Genomic DNA, 13,643 nt, shown 5'->3' with positions numbered 1-13,643 from the left:
TCATCCCTTTCTATAAATAAAAGAGCCAGATGTGAATCCTCTCCTTCCTTCTTTCCTTCTCTCTTCCCTAATCCTCTCTCCCTTTTCTTTTTTCTTCCTTTCCTTTTTCCCTAATCTTCCCTTTTCTCCTTCTCTGTTTTCTAATATTTTCTTCCTCCCTCCTTCCCCATCCCTTCTTTCCTTCTCTCCTTCTTTTCTCCTCCCCTCTCTTCTTTCCTTCTCTAATCTCTAATCTTTCCTTTCTCCCTTCCTCCCTTCTTCATTTTCCTTCTCTACTCGCTAGTCTTTCCTTCCTTCTTTCCTCCCTCCCCATCCCTTCTTTCCTTTTCTGTTCTCTAATCTTTCTTTCCTTCCTTTCCTCTCTCCCCATCCCTTCTTTCCTTTTCTTCTTCCTTCCTCTCTCCCTCCTTCTCCTTTTCTTTGCCTTCACGCCCCAACTCCCTTCTTTTTTCCTCTCTCCCTCCCTCCCTCTCTCTCGTTGTCTCTTTTGAAGGCTTTGGGAAGCTTTCCAAGCCCTTTTGCCAATCCCAGCCACCTTCCGGGCGCTGCCATTGTGCTGAGACCAGATCCGAGGCCCCAGGACAGATTTCTGGAGCGTGTCTGGCATTCGGGGGGGAAAGTCTAAAAAAAATAATCTTTTGGAGGGGAGGAACGGTTTGGCTCTTCCAAACCCAGCCGCTTTGGGGGCAAAACTGGGATATTCTCGGCCGGGGCAGTTTAGAAAACGTGAAACCAATCTTTGCATTAAACCTCCCTGCTTTCATTTTCCCTCTGAAACTGCCAGGGGTAAAAAAAAATACCTGCGTTTTTGTGGACCCAGGTTTAAAATTTGTGACAACCCACAACTTTTCTCACCCTCCACTTTACCTCTCCTGCCCGGGAGCCCTAGTTTGCCACCTAGAATCGCAGACAGTAACAATCGGGAGGGACCTTGGAGGTCATCTAGCCCAACCCCCCCCCAGGTCAGGATCCATTGCTAGAGCGAGTGTCGTAAGTCAGCTAAGGAATATACGGGGATCTTTCTGGCTTGCTGATCTGCCGAAGGGCAAAGCAAGCCAAAAGGGAAGGGGGAGGGGGAGGAGAAGGAGAAGAGGAGGAAGAAGAAGAGAGGAGGAAGATGATGGAGGAGGGGGGAGGAAAGGGATGATGATGGAGGAGGAGGAAAAGAAGAGAGAAGGAAGATGATGGGGAGGAGGAGGAGAAGAAGGGGAAGAGGAGGAAGAAGATTGAAATAAGATGGAGGAAGGGGAGAAGGAGAACAACAAGAAGAGGAAGGGGGAGGAGGAAAGGGAAGGAAAATGGAGGAGAAGAAGGGGAAGAAGAGAGAAGGAAGAAGATGGAGGAGGGGGAGGAGAAGAAGAGAAGGAATATGGGGAGTGGGAGAAGAAGAAAAAAGATGGAGAAGGAGGAGAAGAAAAGGAAGAGAAGAGAGAAGGAAGAAGATGAAGGAGGGGAGGAGAAGGCAAGGAAAGGAAGATGATGGAGGAGGAGAGAGAAGGAAGATGATGGAGGAGAGGGAGGAGGAGAAGGAGAAGAAGAAAAGAAAGGGAAGGAGGAGGAGGAAAGGAAGATGATGGAGGAGGGGGAGAAGAAAAAATGAGAAGAGGAGAAGAAGAGAAGGAAGTTGATGGAGGAGGGGGAGGAGAAGAAGAAGGAGAAAAGAAGGAGGAGGAGGAAAGGGAAGGAAGATGATGGAGGAGGGGAAGAAGAAAAAGAAAAAGGAGGAGAAGAAGAGAAGGAAGTTGATGGAGGAGGGGGAGGAGAAAAGGAGGAGGAGGAGGAGGAGGAAAGGGAAGGAAGAAGAACCACCTAAATTGCTTGCTTATCCACCCAACAATCCGAGTGGACTTTCTAGAGCCTGGCTTGGCCCGAGACGTGTTGATTTCTGGGGGGGAGCATGGAAGGATTTGTGGAAAGCCAGGAGACCTTCTGAGGAGTTAGCAAATTCCAACCTTTTTTTCTCTCTTTTTTGGAGAAGCCCAAGTAAAACAATTGGAACATCACTCTCTGAATTTATCGCCTTTCCTTTGCTCTCTGCAGATTTCACATTTGCTGATCATCCATCACACGTTTTTTTGGGGGGGTGGGATTTTGTTGGCCAAGATCCTCTCAACCCCCGGAGGGAAGAAATCTGGACGGAGAGCAAGAAAGACCTCCAAATTCCTTTGGCTGAATGAAAAACACAGACAGGAGAAGAGAAAAATGGTCTCCCGGCCAAGAGACACACAAATCCCCAGCATCTACCGGTTCCTTCAAAACTTGGCTTTCCAGGGAAACAAACCAGATTTGTTTGAGGTTGGCTAACATCAGCCATGGGGGTGGAGAACCCAACCATGTTCTGGAGAGAGGTCCAGCTGAGAGAGGTTGACCGCAGGACGGGCCATCTGTTGTGGCCTCCTGAAGCTCAGCATGGAAGGAGTCTCTTCCTTGGCCCTGACCTGTCACTTAATTCCTAGTTTCCACTTACTCTCCCCCCCCCTGCCCCAAAAGTGCTTCCCCCCCCTCTCGTTTTGAGCATGGATGGAGTCCTGGAATGTAGAAAACCCAACGGATTTGTTGCAAAATGTTGAACTTAGCCAGCTATGAAGGGTTGGTGTAGATCCAAATTAACCACCAACTGATTTCTGATGGAATCATGATAAATGATGGATAGATACGGTAGGTAGGTAGGCAGGCAGGCAGGAAGACAGACAGACAGACAGACAGACAGACAGACAGACAGACAGACAGACAGATAGATAGATATAAATAGATGGATGATAGATTAGATAGATAGATAGATGATAAGAGAGATAGACATAGAGAGATGGAGAGATATAGGATAGATATATATAGAGATAGAGACGGAGGGATGGATGGATAGATAGATGATAAATGAATGATAGATTAGATAGATAGATAGATAGATAGATAGATAGAGATAGATAGATAGATAGATAGATGATAGATAGATAGATAGATAGATAGATAGATAGATAGATAGATAGATAGATAGATAGATGTTAGATTAGATAGATGATAGATAGACATAGAGAGAGATGGGAAGATAGAGATAGATAATATGTAGAGGTAACTAGAGACAGGGATGGATGGATGTTAGATGTTGAATGATAGATTAAATAGATGTTAGATTAGATAGATGATAGATAGAGAAATAGATAGACATAGAGATGGAGAGATATACGATAGATATATAGAGAGGTAGAGACGGAGGGATGGATGGATAGATAGATGATAAATGAATGATAGATTAGATAGATAATATATAGAGGTAGCTAGAGACAGGGATGGATGGATAGATGATAGAGAGATAGACATAGAGATGGAGAGATATAGAGATAGATATATAGAGTGGTAGATAGCGACAGGGATGGATGGAAAGATAGATGATAGATAAATAGATGATAGATGGATGATAGATTAAATAGATTACATAGATGATAGATGGATCGATAGATGACAGATTAGATGATAGATGATAGAGAGGAAGAGACAGAAATGGAGAGATATAGAGAGGTAAATAGAGAAAGGGATGGATGGATCGAGGACTAGATAGATAGATAGAAAGAAAGAAAGAAAGAAAGAAAGAAAGAAAGAAAGAAAGAAAAAAAGATAGATACAATAGAAAACTAAATAGAATGGAAAACTAGATACAATTAAAAACAATACAATAAATGGATAACATTGTTAAATGCAATATAAATAGGTAAATCCATAAAACAGACATAATATAGATATTTGTAAATAGTATTGGTAGAGAAATATGATAAATACAATACAAAGAAAAATTCAAAGGTTGAATACAATATAATAGACAGACGAGAGAGAGAGAGAGTGTGTGAGTTAGTTAGTTAGTTAGTTAGTTAGTTAGTTAGTTCGTTAGTTCGTTCGTTCGTTCGTTCGTTCATTCGTTCACCTAGGGGGGAAAAAACATGCTCCATTCAGAGCATATTCTGAATTTTGCAAATCCTTTCTTCCCAGCCTGGATTCACTTAGGGGGTCCCACATAAACTGTGGCAAGTCCTACCTCACCCCTTCCAAAGCCCACCTCATCCGTCGTCATCAGCCCTGGGGAAATCTCTCCCGTTCTTTTGCTCCCCTCAGTTGCCCTTTTGCACAATGGCTCCCGTGGTTTTTTCCCCCACGGTGTGCCGTTTGCTTCTGGAAATTAGAGAGCAGGGGGGTCCCCATCCCCCCCCCACCCCTGGAGAGGATTAAATCTCCTGCAGTTCTGGCTCACCCTAAGCTGGAAATGGAAACGGAGGCGCTTGAGTCTGAAAGGTTGCGTGTTCGAATTCGGCCGAGCGGGCTCCGAGTTCGAGGAGTCCGCTCAGCAAGGCTCCGTTTTTTTTAAAAATTTTGGAGCTGGCTGACGAGGATAATAAAACGACAGTCCCCTTCGTAGTTTTCGTGCCCGTTTTATGCCAGCCAAGACGGAGGCTCTGTTTAGGGCACCACGGATTTTAATTTCCTGCCGAGATATTTGGAGATAAAATTGGAATTTTTTTTCCCCCAGAGAGAATCAAAATTTCATACGGCATTCTCACATCTGTCATTCCTAATGCGAAGAGTCCTTGACGTACAACACCAATGGAGCCCCCAAATTTTGTTGCCAAGAGAAACATTTCACTTTTGCCTCATTTTACGACATTTCTTGCCATTGTCGTTAAGTGAATCACTGCAGCGGTTCAGTCGGTTGCACGGTCGTTAAGCAAATCTAGCTTTCCCGTTGACCTGGCTGGCCGGAAGGTCGCAAAAAGGGATCACGTGACCCCGGGGTGGGGGAATCTGCCACCGTCATAAATATGAGTCAGTTGTCAAGCGGCTGGAGTTCATGTGATCCCGGGGAGACTACAATGGTCGTAAGTGTGAAAACTGGTCCTAAGTTACTTTTTTCAGCCGCGTTGTCACTTTGGACGGTCGCTAAACGATCTGTTGTTAAGTCAAGAACCATTGGCGCAATTTACGGCGCAATCCAGCCAGTTTTATGGCCGGAAACTCATACATACTATTCACCTGTGACCGTCATAAATACAAATCGGTTGAATTTGGATCGCCTGAGACCCCCATAAGTGTGAAAAACGTCCCCTAAGTCGCTTTTCTCAGCGACGTGGCAACTTTCGCCACTAAACAGACCGTCGTAAGTCGAGGACCGCCTCCCTCCCTCCCTGCAGATGGGATCCTATCGCTACGAAATTACTCCGGATTTATAATATTTGGGGATGTTTTCTCTCCGCCGCTCAGTGGAAGGAAAAAAAGAGCCGCCACTGTGGTTGTGCCATTCAGGACTTTTTCAAAATGTGGATTTAATTTAAGCCCCCCCCTCTCCCCTCTCCACCCCCCCAACCCCCCCCCCCCCGGATTTCCATCCCCCTTTGATTGTTGACATGGCCAAGATGCGAAGTTGGACGCAGGCCAAGAATGCGTATAAACCTCCCTCCGTCCATCAGCCAGAAAAAAGATTCCTGTGTTTTGTGTGTGCGGTGCACGCAACCGAAAATATGTGCGAGGTGGGGAGAGGATGAGGAGGGGGCTCGTGTGTGAGAGAGAGAAGAGTCACACACACACATATATATATTATATATTAATTTAACTCACAAGGGGGACCCAGTTACGTCCAAATCGCAGCGTTTGGAGTTGCAAAACTAGCAAAAATTTGACATGCTTGGGTGGGTTTTTTTTGTGGGGGGGGGTGTTGGAGGGGGGAGGTAAAGAAGGCATGCAGTGAGGGGAGGGGGCTGCAATTGTGGAGAGGGGAGGATGGACGTCGCTGAAAAAGGGTTTTTTGTTTTTTTTACGACGCTGCAGGATAAGACACAGCATTTGCAAGATGCGAGGAAGAGCGGAGGGGCTTCGGGCGTTGGTGTTTTGGTGGCTGGTGGTCTGGATTGGGGACCCCCGCCCGGCTTCCGCGCTCCACTATCGGTACCTCTGGAAGAGCTGCCTCCCCTGCTACGGGGGGCAGGCGGGTTACGGCGGGGGACGCTCGGAGAGCAGGCCAGGTGAGTGGGCTCCTGCGGGGAAACCAGTGGGTAAGAAATACACCGAGCGGGCTACAGAATAAGCGAAGAACGGAGCGGGGAAGGGACCTTGGAGGTCTTCTAGTCCAACCCCCTGCTCGAGCACGAGACCCTAGACTATTCCGTTCAAAAGGTGGCCGGTCTCTTCTTCAAAAGCTCCAATTTTGGAGGCAAGCCGTTCCACCGATTAATTTGGAATTCTAGAATTACAGAAGCTGGAAGGGACCTTGGAGGTCTTCTAGTCCAACCCCCTGCTCAAGCAGGAGACCATTCAATTCAATTGGTGGTCCAATCTCTTCTTTAAATGCTCCGTTTTTGGAGCATTCCCAACTTCTAGAGGCAAGTTGTTCCACTGATTCATTGATTTGGGATTATAGAATTAGAGAGTAACAAGAGCTGGAAGGGACCTTAGAGGTCTTCTAGTCCAACCCCCTGCTCAGGCAGGAAACCCTATGCCTTTCTGTACAAATGCCGGTCCAATCTCTTCTTTAAAAACCTCCAGTGTTGGAGCATTCACAACTTCTGGTGGCAAGTTGTGCCCACTGCTTAAATTGTGAGAAAATTCCTCTCCCATTCCAGGTCGCTTCCCTCCTGGGTTAGTTTCCATCCATGGTTTCTTGTCCTGCCTTCTGGTGCTTTGGAGGATGGGGTGACCCCCCCCTCCTCTTCTTTGGGGCAGCCCCTCAAATTTTGGAGCAGTGCTATTGGGTGCCCCCCCCACACACACACTCATACACACACACATCCAAGGCAGTTGTGAGTTTCTTGTAACATCAGCGCACGGAAACACTCACGGGATGGAAGGTTGCAGTCGGTTGTTGGGTGAACGGAGTGGGGCTAAAAACAAATAGAGTTGGTGCTCTTGAGGTCATCTAGTCCAGCCCCTGCTCAGTTCAGGAATTGGAACAAAAAAATTAGAGGAAAAAGCTGCGTCCGTATGCACATTGGAGGTCAACTCACAACACTTTGTGCCCTAATCAGAGCTCTGGGTCCAATTTACGGCCCCCACAATTCAGGGGTTTTATATAAATAAAAGAATATAAATCAAATAACTGGAGAGGACAAAGAGTTAATGAGAAGAAAAAGGGGGGAGGAAAGGAAATAGAAACTCAGATGACACGCCATCAAGTGAAGGAGGGGGAAAATAGAAAGGTATTAATATACAAATATACGTTTAAAAGGATGATATATGTGTAACTATTAAACTGGGAAATAAATGGTGGAAGAGGGGATTTAAGATGGTTATCTAAATACAGAACGGAGCTTGCTAAAACGCCACCCCGAAAACACACCAGGTTGAAGGGGAAAAATATGTAAACACAACAATGGAAAGAGGGAACGGAGAAAGATAGGAAGGAGAGGAGAAAAGAGAGGGAAAGAAGGAAGGGAAAAGGAGAGGAAGAAATGGAGGGGAAGTAAGAGTAGGAGAGAGGGCAGGGAAGGGAAGAAGAGGGGAGGAGTGGAGGAGAGGAAGGGGAAGGAGAGAAGGGAAAGGAGCAGAGGAAAGAAAGGAGAGAAGGAGAGAAGAAGGGAGGGAAGGAAAAAAAGGGAAGGAAGAAGAAGGAGAATGGTAGAAAAGATTATTTTTTAAATTTTAGGAGGAGGAAGAAATTGTTATAAACCTTATAAGATAACACATATGATTAATAATAGCTATGAGACTGTATATTTGGGAATGTATGTATGAGAAATAAAAATTAAAAAAAAATTCAGGGGTTTTAATAGGGCGATTAAAATGTTGCAAGATCTGAGAATCGGATCTTCCGGAGATGTTTAGCTTCAGTTTTTCCTTCACCAAAGGCCTCCTTCAAACAGAGGCCAGACGGCCACCTGCCTGAGAGGGGTTGGACTAGATGCCCTCCGGGGGTCCCTCCCGCTCATTTTTGCCACCCAAAGCTAGAGATGGGAAAGAGGGAATTTAAAACAAACAAACGAACCCAGAACTTTGCATGCACACACCGTCCTTCCTGCCTGCTAAATCCCGTCTCCACATCTTCTCTCTCAAAGCTTTTTAAACCGGGACCCAAACTTTCCGAAGTCTCTTCAGAGAAGACGAACGCAAATATTTCCCTTTCAGGATGCAAAAACCTCCCTTTCGGTGGACTGGAACGCCTTCCTTGATTTGGGTTCGAAAGGAGACGCTTGGCGAGAGATGGGGAGGGAGGGCGGGCAGCCAAGAGGGGCAGCCAGCCAGATGTTCAATTCCAGGGCCGAGACGTTGTGGGGGCAGCATGGGGAGCTAAACAAAACAGAAAGGAGGAAACACACCAGTTTGCTGTCTTTAACTGGATTTCGGGCGCAGAAACAAAGAAGGAAGAAAACTGATCGACTAAAAAATGTTTTTGTACGGTTTCCTGCTGGGGAAAAAAAAAACCCCAATCCATCCAAGGATGCTCAGTTTCCTTTTCTTTAATAAGCAATCCTAATTTTTTTTTTTGAAGAAAGCAAAGGGAAGGGAAAGGAGAAGGAGGGACGAATGGAGGATAAAAGAGGAGGCAGGGAGGAAGGAAAGATGGAAGGAAGGAAGAAAGGAAGGAGGGAGGAAAGAAGGAGGGAGATAAGGAAGGAAAGAAGGAAGGGAGTAAAAGAGGAAAGTAGAAGGAAGAGAAGGAAGATATGTAGGAAGGAAGGAGGGCAAAGTAGGAAAAGGAAGGAAGGAAGAAGGGAGGGCAGGAGGAAAGAAGGATGGGCAGTAGAGAAAACCGGAGGGAGGGAGAAGGGAGGAAAGAAGAAAAAGGATGGAGAGTAGAGAAGGAGGGAGAGGAAGGAAAGAAGGGAAGGAGAAAAAGGGAAAGTAGGAAGAGAAGAAAGGTTGGAAGGAAGGAAGGAAAGAAGGAGAAGTAAGAAGGAAGGAAGATGGGAAGGAAGGAAGGAAGGAAGGAGGGCAAAGTAGGAGAAGGAAGGAAGAAGGGAGGGCGGGAGGAAAGAAGGATGAACAGTAGAGAAGGAGGGAGGGAGTGAAGGAAGGAAAGAAGGGAAGGAGGAAAAGGGGAAAGTAGTAGGAAGAAAAGGAAGATTGGAAGGAAAACAAGGGGAAAGTAAGAGAAGGAAGGGAGGAAGAAGGGAGGGAAGGAGGAAAGAAGGATGGATAGTAGAGAAGGGGAGAAGGATAGATAGTAGAGAAGGAAAGGAAAGGAGGGAAGGAGGAAAAGGGGAAAGTAGAAGGAAGATTGGAAGGAAGGAAGAAGGGCAAAGTAGAATGAAAGAAGAGAGGGAGGGGGAAACAAAGTAAAGAGGCAAGGAGAGAGAGGAAGAAGGGAAGGAAGGAAAAGGAGGGAGAGAAAAGGAGGGAAAAATAAAAAAGAAAAGAGGGAGGAAGGAAGGAAGGAAGAAAAGAAAGGGAGGGAGAGAAATGAATTAAAGGAAGGAAGAGAGAAGGAAAGAAAACAAAGAGATGATTTCCAATCTTAACAGCAATTCCATTTATATTTCTCGAATTACAACACAATCCCCCCCCCAAATAATCTACCCTGATTAAACCCTAAAGCCACACATCATAAGTTCATTTTTCTCCCCAGCAAAAAAAAACAAAACTCCATAAGGGTCTTCGGGTCCCTAATAAATATAATTAATATTCTTTCTTTAATCAAGGAAGTCAATTTCGCCATCCCTCCTAATTTTGTCATCTTCCTTCTCCCATTTCTCCATTTCTGCGTATTCCAAAGATTTGATTTGGAAGCTATGCATTTCTTTTCTCTCTCTCCCCCCCCCCCTCATTTCTCCATGTTTGCCAATTTTTCTTGGTGCCGAAAGCCAAATTAATAGATTTATGCGAGGGTTCCAAAAATATGTCCCAAAACAATGCTGGGTTAATGCAGCGCAAGCCGCACTTCTAAAACCTTAAATATGTTCACAATTTATAATTCACCCATTTGGCCTTCTCAACAAATAGACATGAGCAAGCGTGACTTAAACCACAGTGTGTAATTTGTTATGTTTTCTGATTGCATTTGTTTACTGTTTATAAGAAATATTTGCTTTCTTTTTTTTTAACTTATAAAAATATTCTTTTTAATTTTTTTGCAGCTAATTTATGGAAGGGGAACAAAAAAACAAAAACACCCAAGAGAGTTGACAACTTTGTAGAATTTTGGAATTGACCCAAATTGGGAGAGAGGGGGGAAAAAAATAGACTTGAAAATTTATTTTATGGACGGGGCTCAAAATTAATCCAGACGGTTTTCCCCCAAGCTCGTTAAATTTCATAGAAGGCCAAGTAAAAAAAATAAAATACAAATAATTTCTGGCTAGACATCCTCATGCTTGAAACTGGCTGTGTTCCTAGATTCTGGATGGACATTATCGGTGGCGAGATTCCGTAGCAGTAGCAAAAAAAGTCAAGAATCTGGTAGCATTTTTTATTCTCCAAACGAGGGAATATATCAATCAGAATAGATCTGCAAATTACCACGAAATGAACATAAGGATGGCTGAAAAAGCGTGCCCCCTCCTAACCATACCCACCGGCTCTGAATCCAAGGGCAATGTCCATTTGGCCAGAGGTGTGGAAGGGACTTTGGAGGTCTTCTAGTCCAGCCCCCTGCTCAAGCAGGAGACCTCTAGGCCATTTCAATCAATCAATCAATCAGAATAGAGCTGGAAGAGACCTTGGAAGTCTTCTAGTCCAGCCCCCTGCTCAAGCAGGAGACCTCTATGTCATTTCAATCAATCAATCAATCTGGAGCTGAAAGGGACCTTGGAGGTCTTCTAGTCCAGCCCCCTGCTCAAGCAGGAAACCCCAGACCATTTCAATCAATCAATCAGAATAGAGCTGGAAGGGACCTTGGAGGTCTTCTAGTCCAGCCCCCTGCTCAAGCAGGAAACCCTAGGATATTTCAATCAATCAATCAATCAATCAATCAATCAATGAATCAGAATAGAGCTGGAAGGGACCTTGGAGGTCTTCTAGTCCAACCCCCTGCTCAAGCAGGAGACCCTAGACCTCTTCAATCAATCAATCAATCAGAATAGGGCTGGAAGGGACCTTGGAGGTCTTCTAGTCCAGCTCCCTGCTCAAGCAGGAAACCCTAGGATATTTCAATCAATCAATCAATCAATCAATCAGAATAGAGCTGGAAGGGACCTTGGAGGTCTTCTAGTCCAACCCCCTGCTCAAGCAGGAGACCCTGGACCATTTCAATCAATCAATCAGAATAGAGCTGGAAGGGACCTTGGAGGTCTTCTAGTCCAACCCCCTGCTCAAGCAGGAGACTTCTAGGCCATTTCAATCAATTAATCAGAATAGAGCTGGAAGGGACCTTGGAGGTCTTCTAGTCCAACCCCCTGCTCAAGCAGGAGACTTCTAGGCCATTTCAATCAATCAATCAGAATAGAGCTGGAAGGGACCTTGGAGGTCTTCTAGTCCAGCCCCCTGCTCAAGCAGGAGACCCTAGACCTCTTCAATCAATCAATCAATCAATCTGAATAGGGCTGGAAGGGACCTTGGAGGTCTTCTAGTCCAACCCCCTGCTCAAGCAGGAGACTTCTAGGCCATTTCAATCCATCCATCAGAATAGAGCTGGAAGGGATCTTGGCGTTTGACACCGGAGACAATCCTCTGCGGAGTGGGGAGTTGGCCGGCGTGGCTGCCGAGCAGAGTTTTTGTCCCGCTTCCATCTTGTTTCCTTTCCAGAGGTTGACGAGTGCCAAACTCACAACGGGGGCTGCCAGCACAGATGTGTCAACACCCCGGGGAGCTATCACTGCGAGTGCCAGCCAAGATTTCGTCTCCACGCGGACGGCAGGACGTGTCTCCGTGAGTCTCTGGGTCATCTTCTGCAAGGCACGATGGGAAAATCCCACGGAGGGAGGGAGACCCTCTCTTGTTAAGGCCTCCTGGGTGCTCCTTTGTCTATGGAATCTCTTCTTTCTGAGTACGGCATGGGAGAACTCGAACGCATGGTTAGAAGGGATGGGTAGCAGGGGTGAAATGCTACCAGTTCGGGCCAATTCACCCAAACCTGTAGCAGAAAATACTAAAAAAAAGTTTAAAAAAAACCCGTTTTGGCAATTGCACATTGCACAGCTGAGCTTTGGAAGTTTTTTTTTAAACTTTTAAAGCATTTTTAAAAACTACACTTTCTCTGGAAACGTGGGAGAGGGGGGGTGTCCATTTTTGTTCCCAGTCAGCTTCGCTGAAGCCTGCTAAGCGAAGAACGGAGGGTGGGGGGGTATTGAGAAAGAAAGAAAGAAAGAAAGAGAAAGAAAGAGAGAGAGAGAGAGAGAGAGAGAAGGAAAAAAGAAAGGAGGGAGGAAGGAAGGAGAGAAGAGAAAAAGGGAGGGGGGAGGTATAGAAGGAGGAAAAAAAGGGGGAGAAGAAGAGAAGAATGAAGGAGAGAAGAGAGAAAAAGAGAGGGGGGATAGATGGAGGAAAGAGAGAAAAGGAAAGAAGAAAGGAAGGAGGGAAGATTGGGGGAAGGAAGGAAGGAGAGAAGAGGAAAAGGGAGGGGGAGGGATAGATGGAGGGAAGAGAAAAGGAAAGAAGAGAGGAAGGAGGGAAGAATGAAGTAAGGAAGGAGAGGAGAGAAAAGGGGAGGGAGGAGGTATAAATGGAGGAAAGAGAGAAAAGGAAAGAAGAGAGGAAGGAGGGAAGAATGGAAGAAGGAAGGAGAGGAGAGAAAAAAGGTGGGGGGAGGTATAAATGGAAGAAAGAGAGAAAAGGAAAGGAGAGGAAGGTGGGAAGAATGGAGGAAGGAAGGAGAGAAAAGGGGAGGGTGAGGTATAAATGGAGGAAATAGAGAAAAGGAAGGAGGGAAGAATGGAGGAAGGAGAGAAGAGAGAAAAGGGGAGGTATAAATGGAGGAAAGAGAAAAGGAAAGAAGAGAGGAAGGAGGGAAGCATGGAGGAGGAAAGGAAAAAGAGGGAAAGAGGAAGGGAGGGAGGGACAGAGGGAGGGAAGAAAGGGAGAAAAGGGAACGAGGGAGGAAAGAATGGAAGGAAGGACAAAAGGAAAAGATAGAAAGGAAAGGAAAGTTTTTGTGGCAGAGAGGAGGAGAAAAATTCCCTCTCCTGGCTCCTAACCCAATAACACCTTTTACCGAAGGAAGAAATCTGAACGGATGTGATATTTTTTGCCTTCCTTGGCCTGAATTTTGGCTAAAAACCTACAGTCACAAATCAAGATATTCAAGGTTGATCAGCAAGGCGGAATCTTAAAAAAAAAACAACTCGCCGTTTTCCAACCTCAATTCAAGAGTGGAAACTTTGCGTCTCCTTTTCCTGCGGTTTTTTTTGGGGGGGGGGTCCCCCTTTTCACCATCGCCTTTCCGGGTGCCAAGCGGTGTGTGTCGGTCCTGATTTTTCTGCCCTCCCTCACCCTCTTCAGCTTCCATTCTCCGTCTGTCTGGTTTTTTTCCCCCTTTTTTTAAAATCTCTTGCCAAGCCAAAACTTCTGGTCCTCATTATGTGTCCCAGGTTGGAATTTCCTTAGTGTCGTGGTCAACGCAAACGAAATGCATACATTTTGGCCGACACAGTTTGGGGGAAAAAAAACATTGAGGTTCAGATGGGGTGAGCATCTTTTTCACGGTGGGGGGATGTAGAGAAATTATCCACTGGGAAAGCTGCAGAATTTCAGGAGACAAAATGAGCCTAAGATGGAAAAACACCGAATATTTGCACAGC

The 13,643-nt window shown here is 45.6% G+C and overlaps 1 protein-coding gene across 1 annotated transcript in view; it reads left to right on the top strand.

Annotated features, from left to right (window-relative positions):
- The first annotated feature begins 5,830 nt into the window (after positions 1–5,830).
- MEGF6 (multiple EGF like domains 6) overlaps positions 5,831–13,643 on the top strand; it is a 46,112-nt gene continuing 38,299 nt past the window's right edge. Inside the window, exons 1-2 of the mRNA XM_087702452.1 lie at positions 5,831–6,002; positions 11,653–11,775. Coding sequence (XP_087558578.1) covers positions 5,831–6,002; positions 11,653–11,775 — 295 coding nt within the window. The remainder of the gene's footprint in view (positions 6,003–11,652; positions 11,776–13,643) is intronic.

This window comes from Thamnophis sirtalis, unplaced genomic scaffold (assembly GCF_051295495.1).
Source record: "Thamnophis sirtalis isolate CommonGarterSnake01/CBP01778 unplaced genomic scaffold, rThaSir2_p1.2 scaffold_15, whole genome shotgun sequence".
NCBI lineage: Eukaryota > Metazoa > Chordata > Lepidosauria > Squamata > Natricidae > Thamnophis > Thamnophis sirtalis.
The sequence above is the reverse complement of the archived record's forward strand: the minus strand, read 5'-3'. Positions and strand labels throughout refer to the sequence as shown.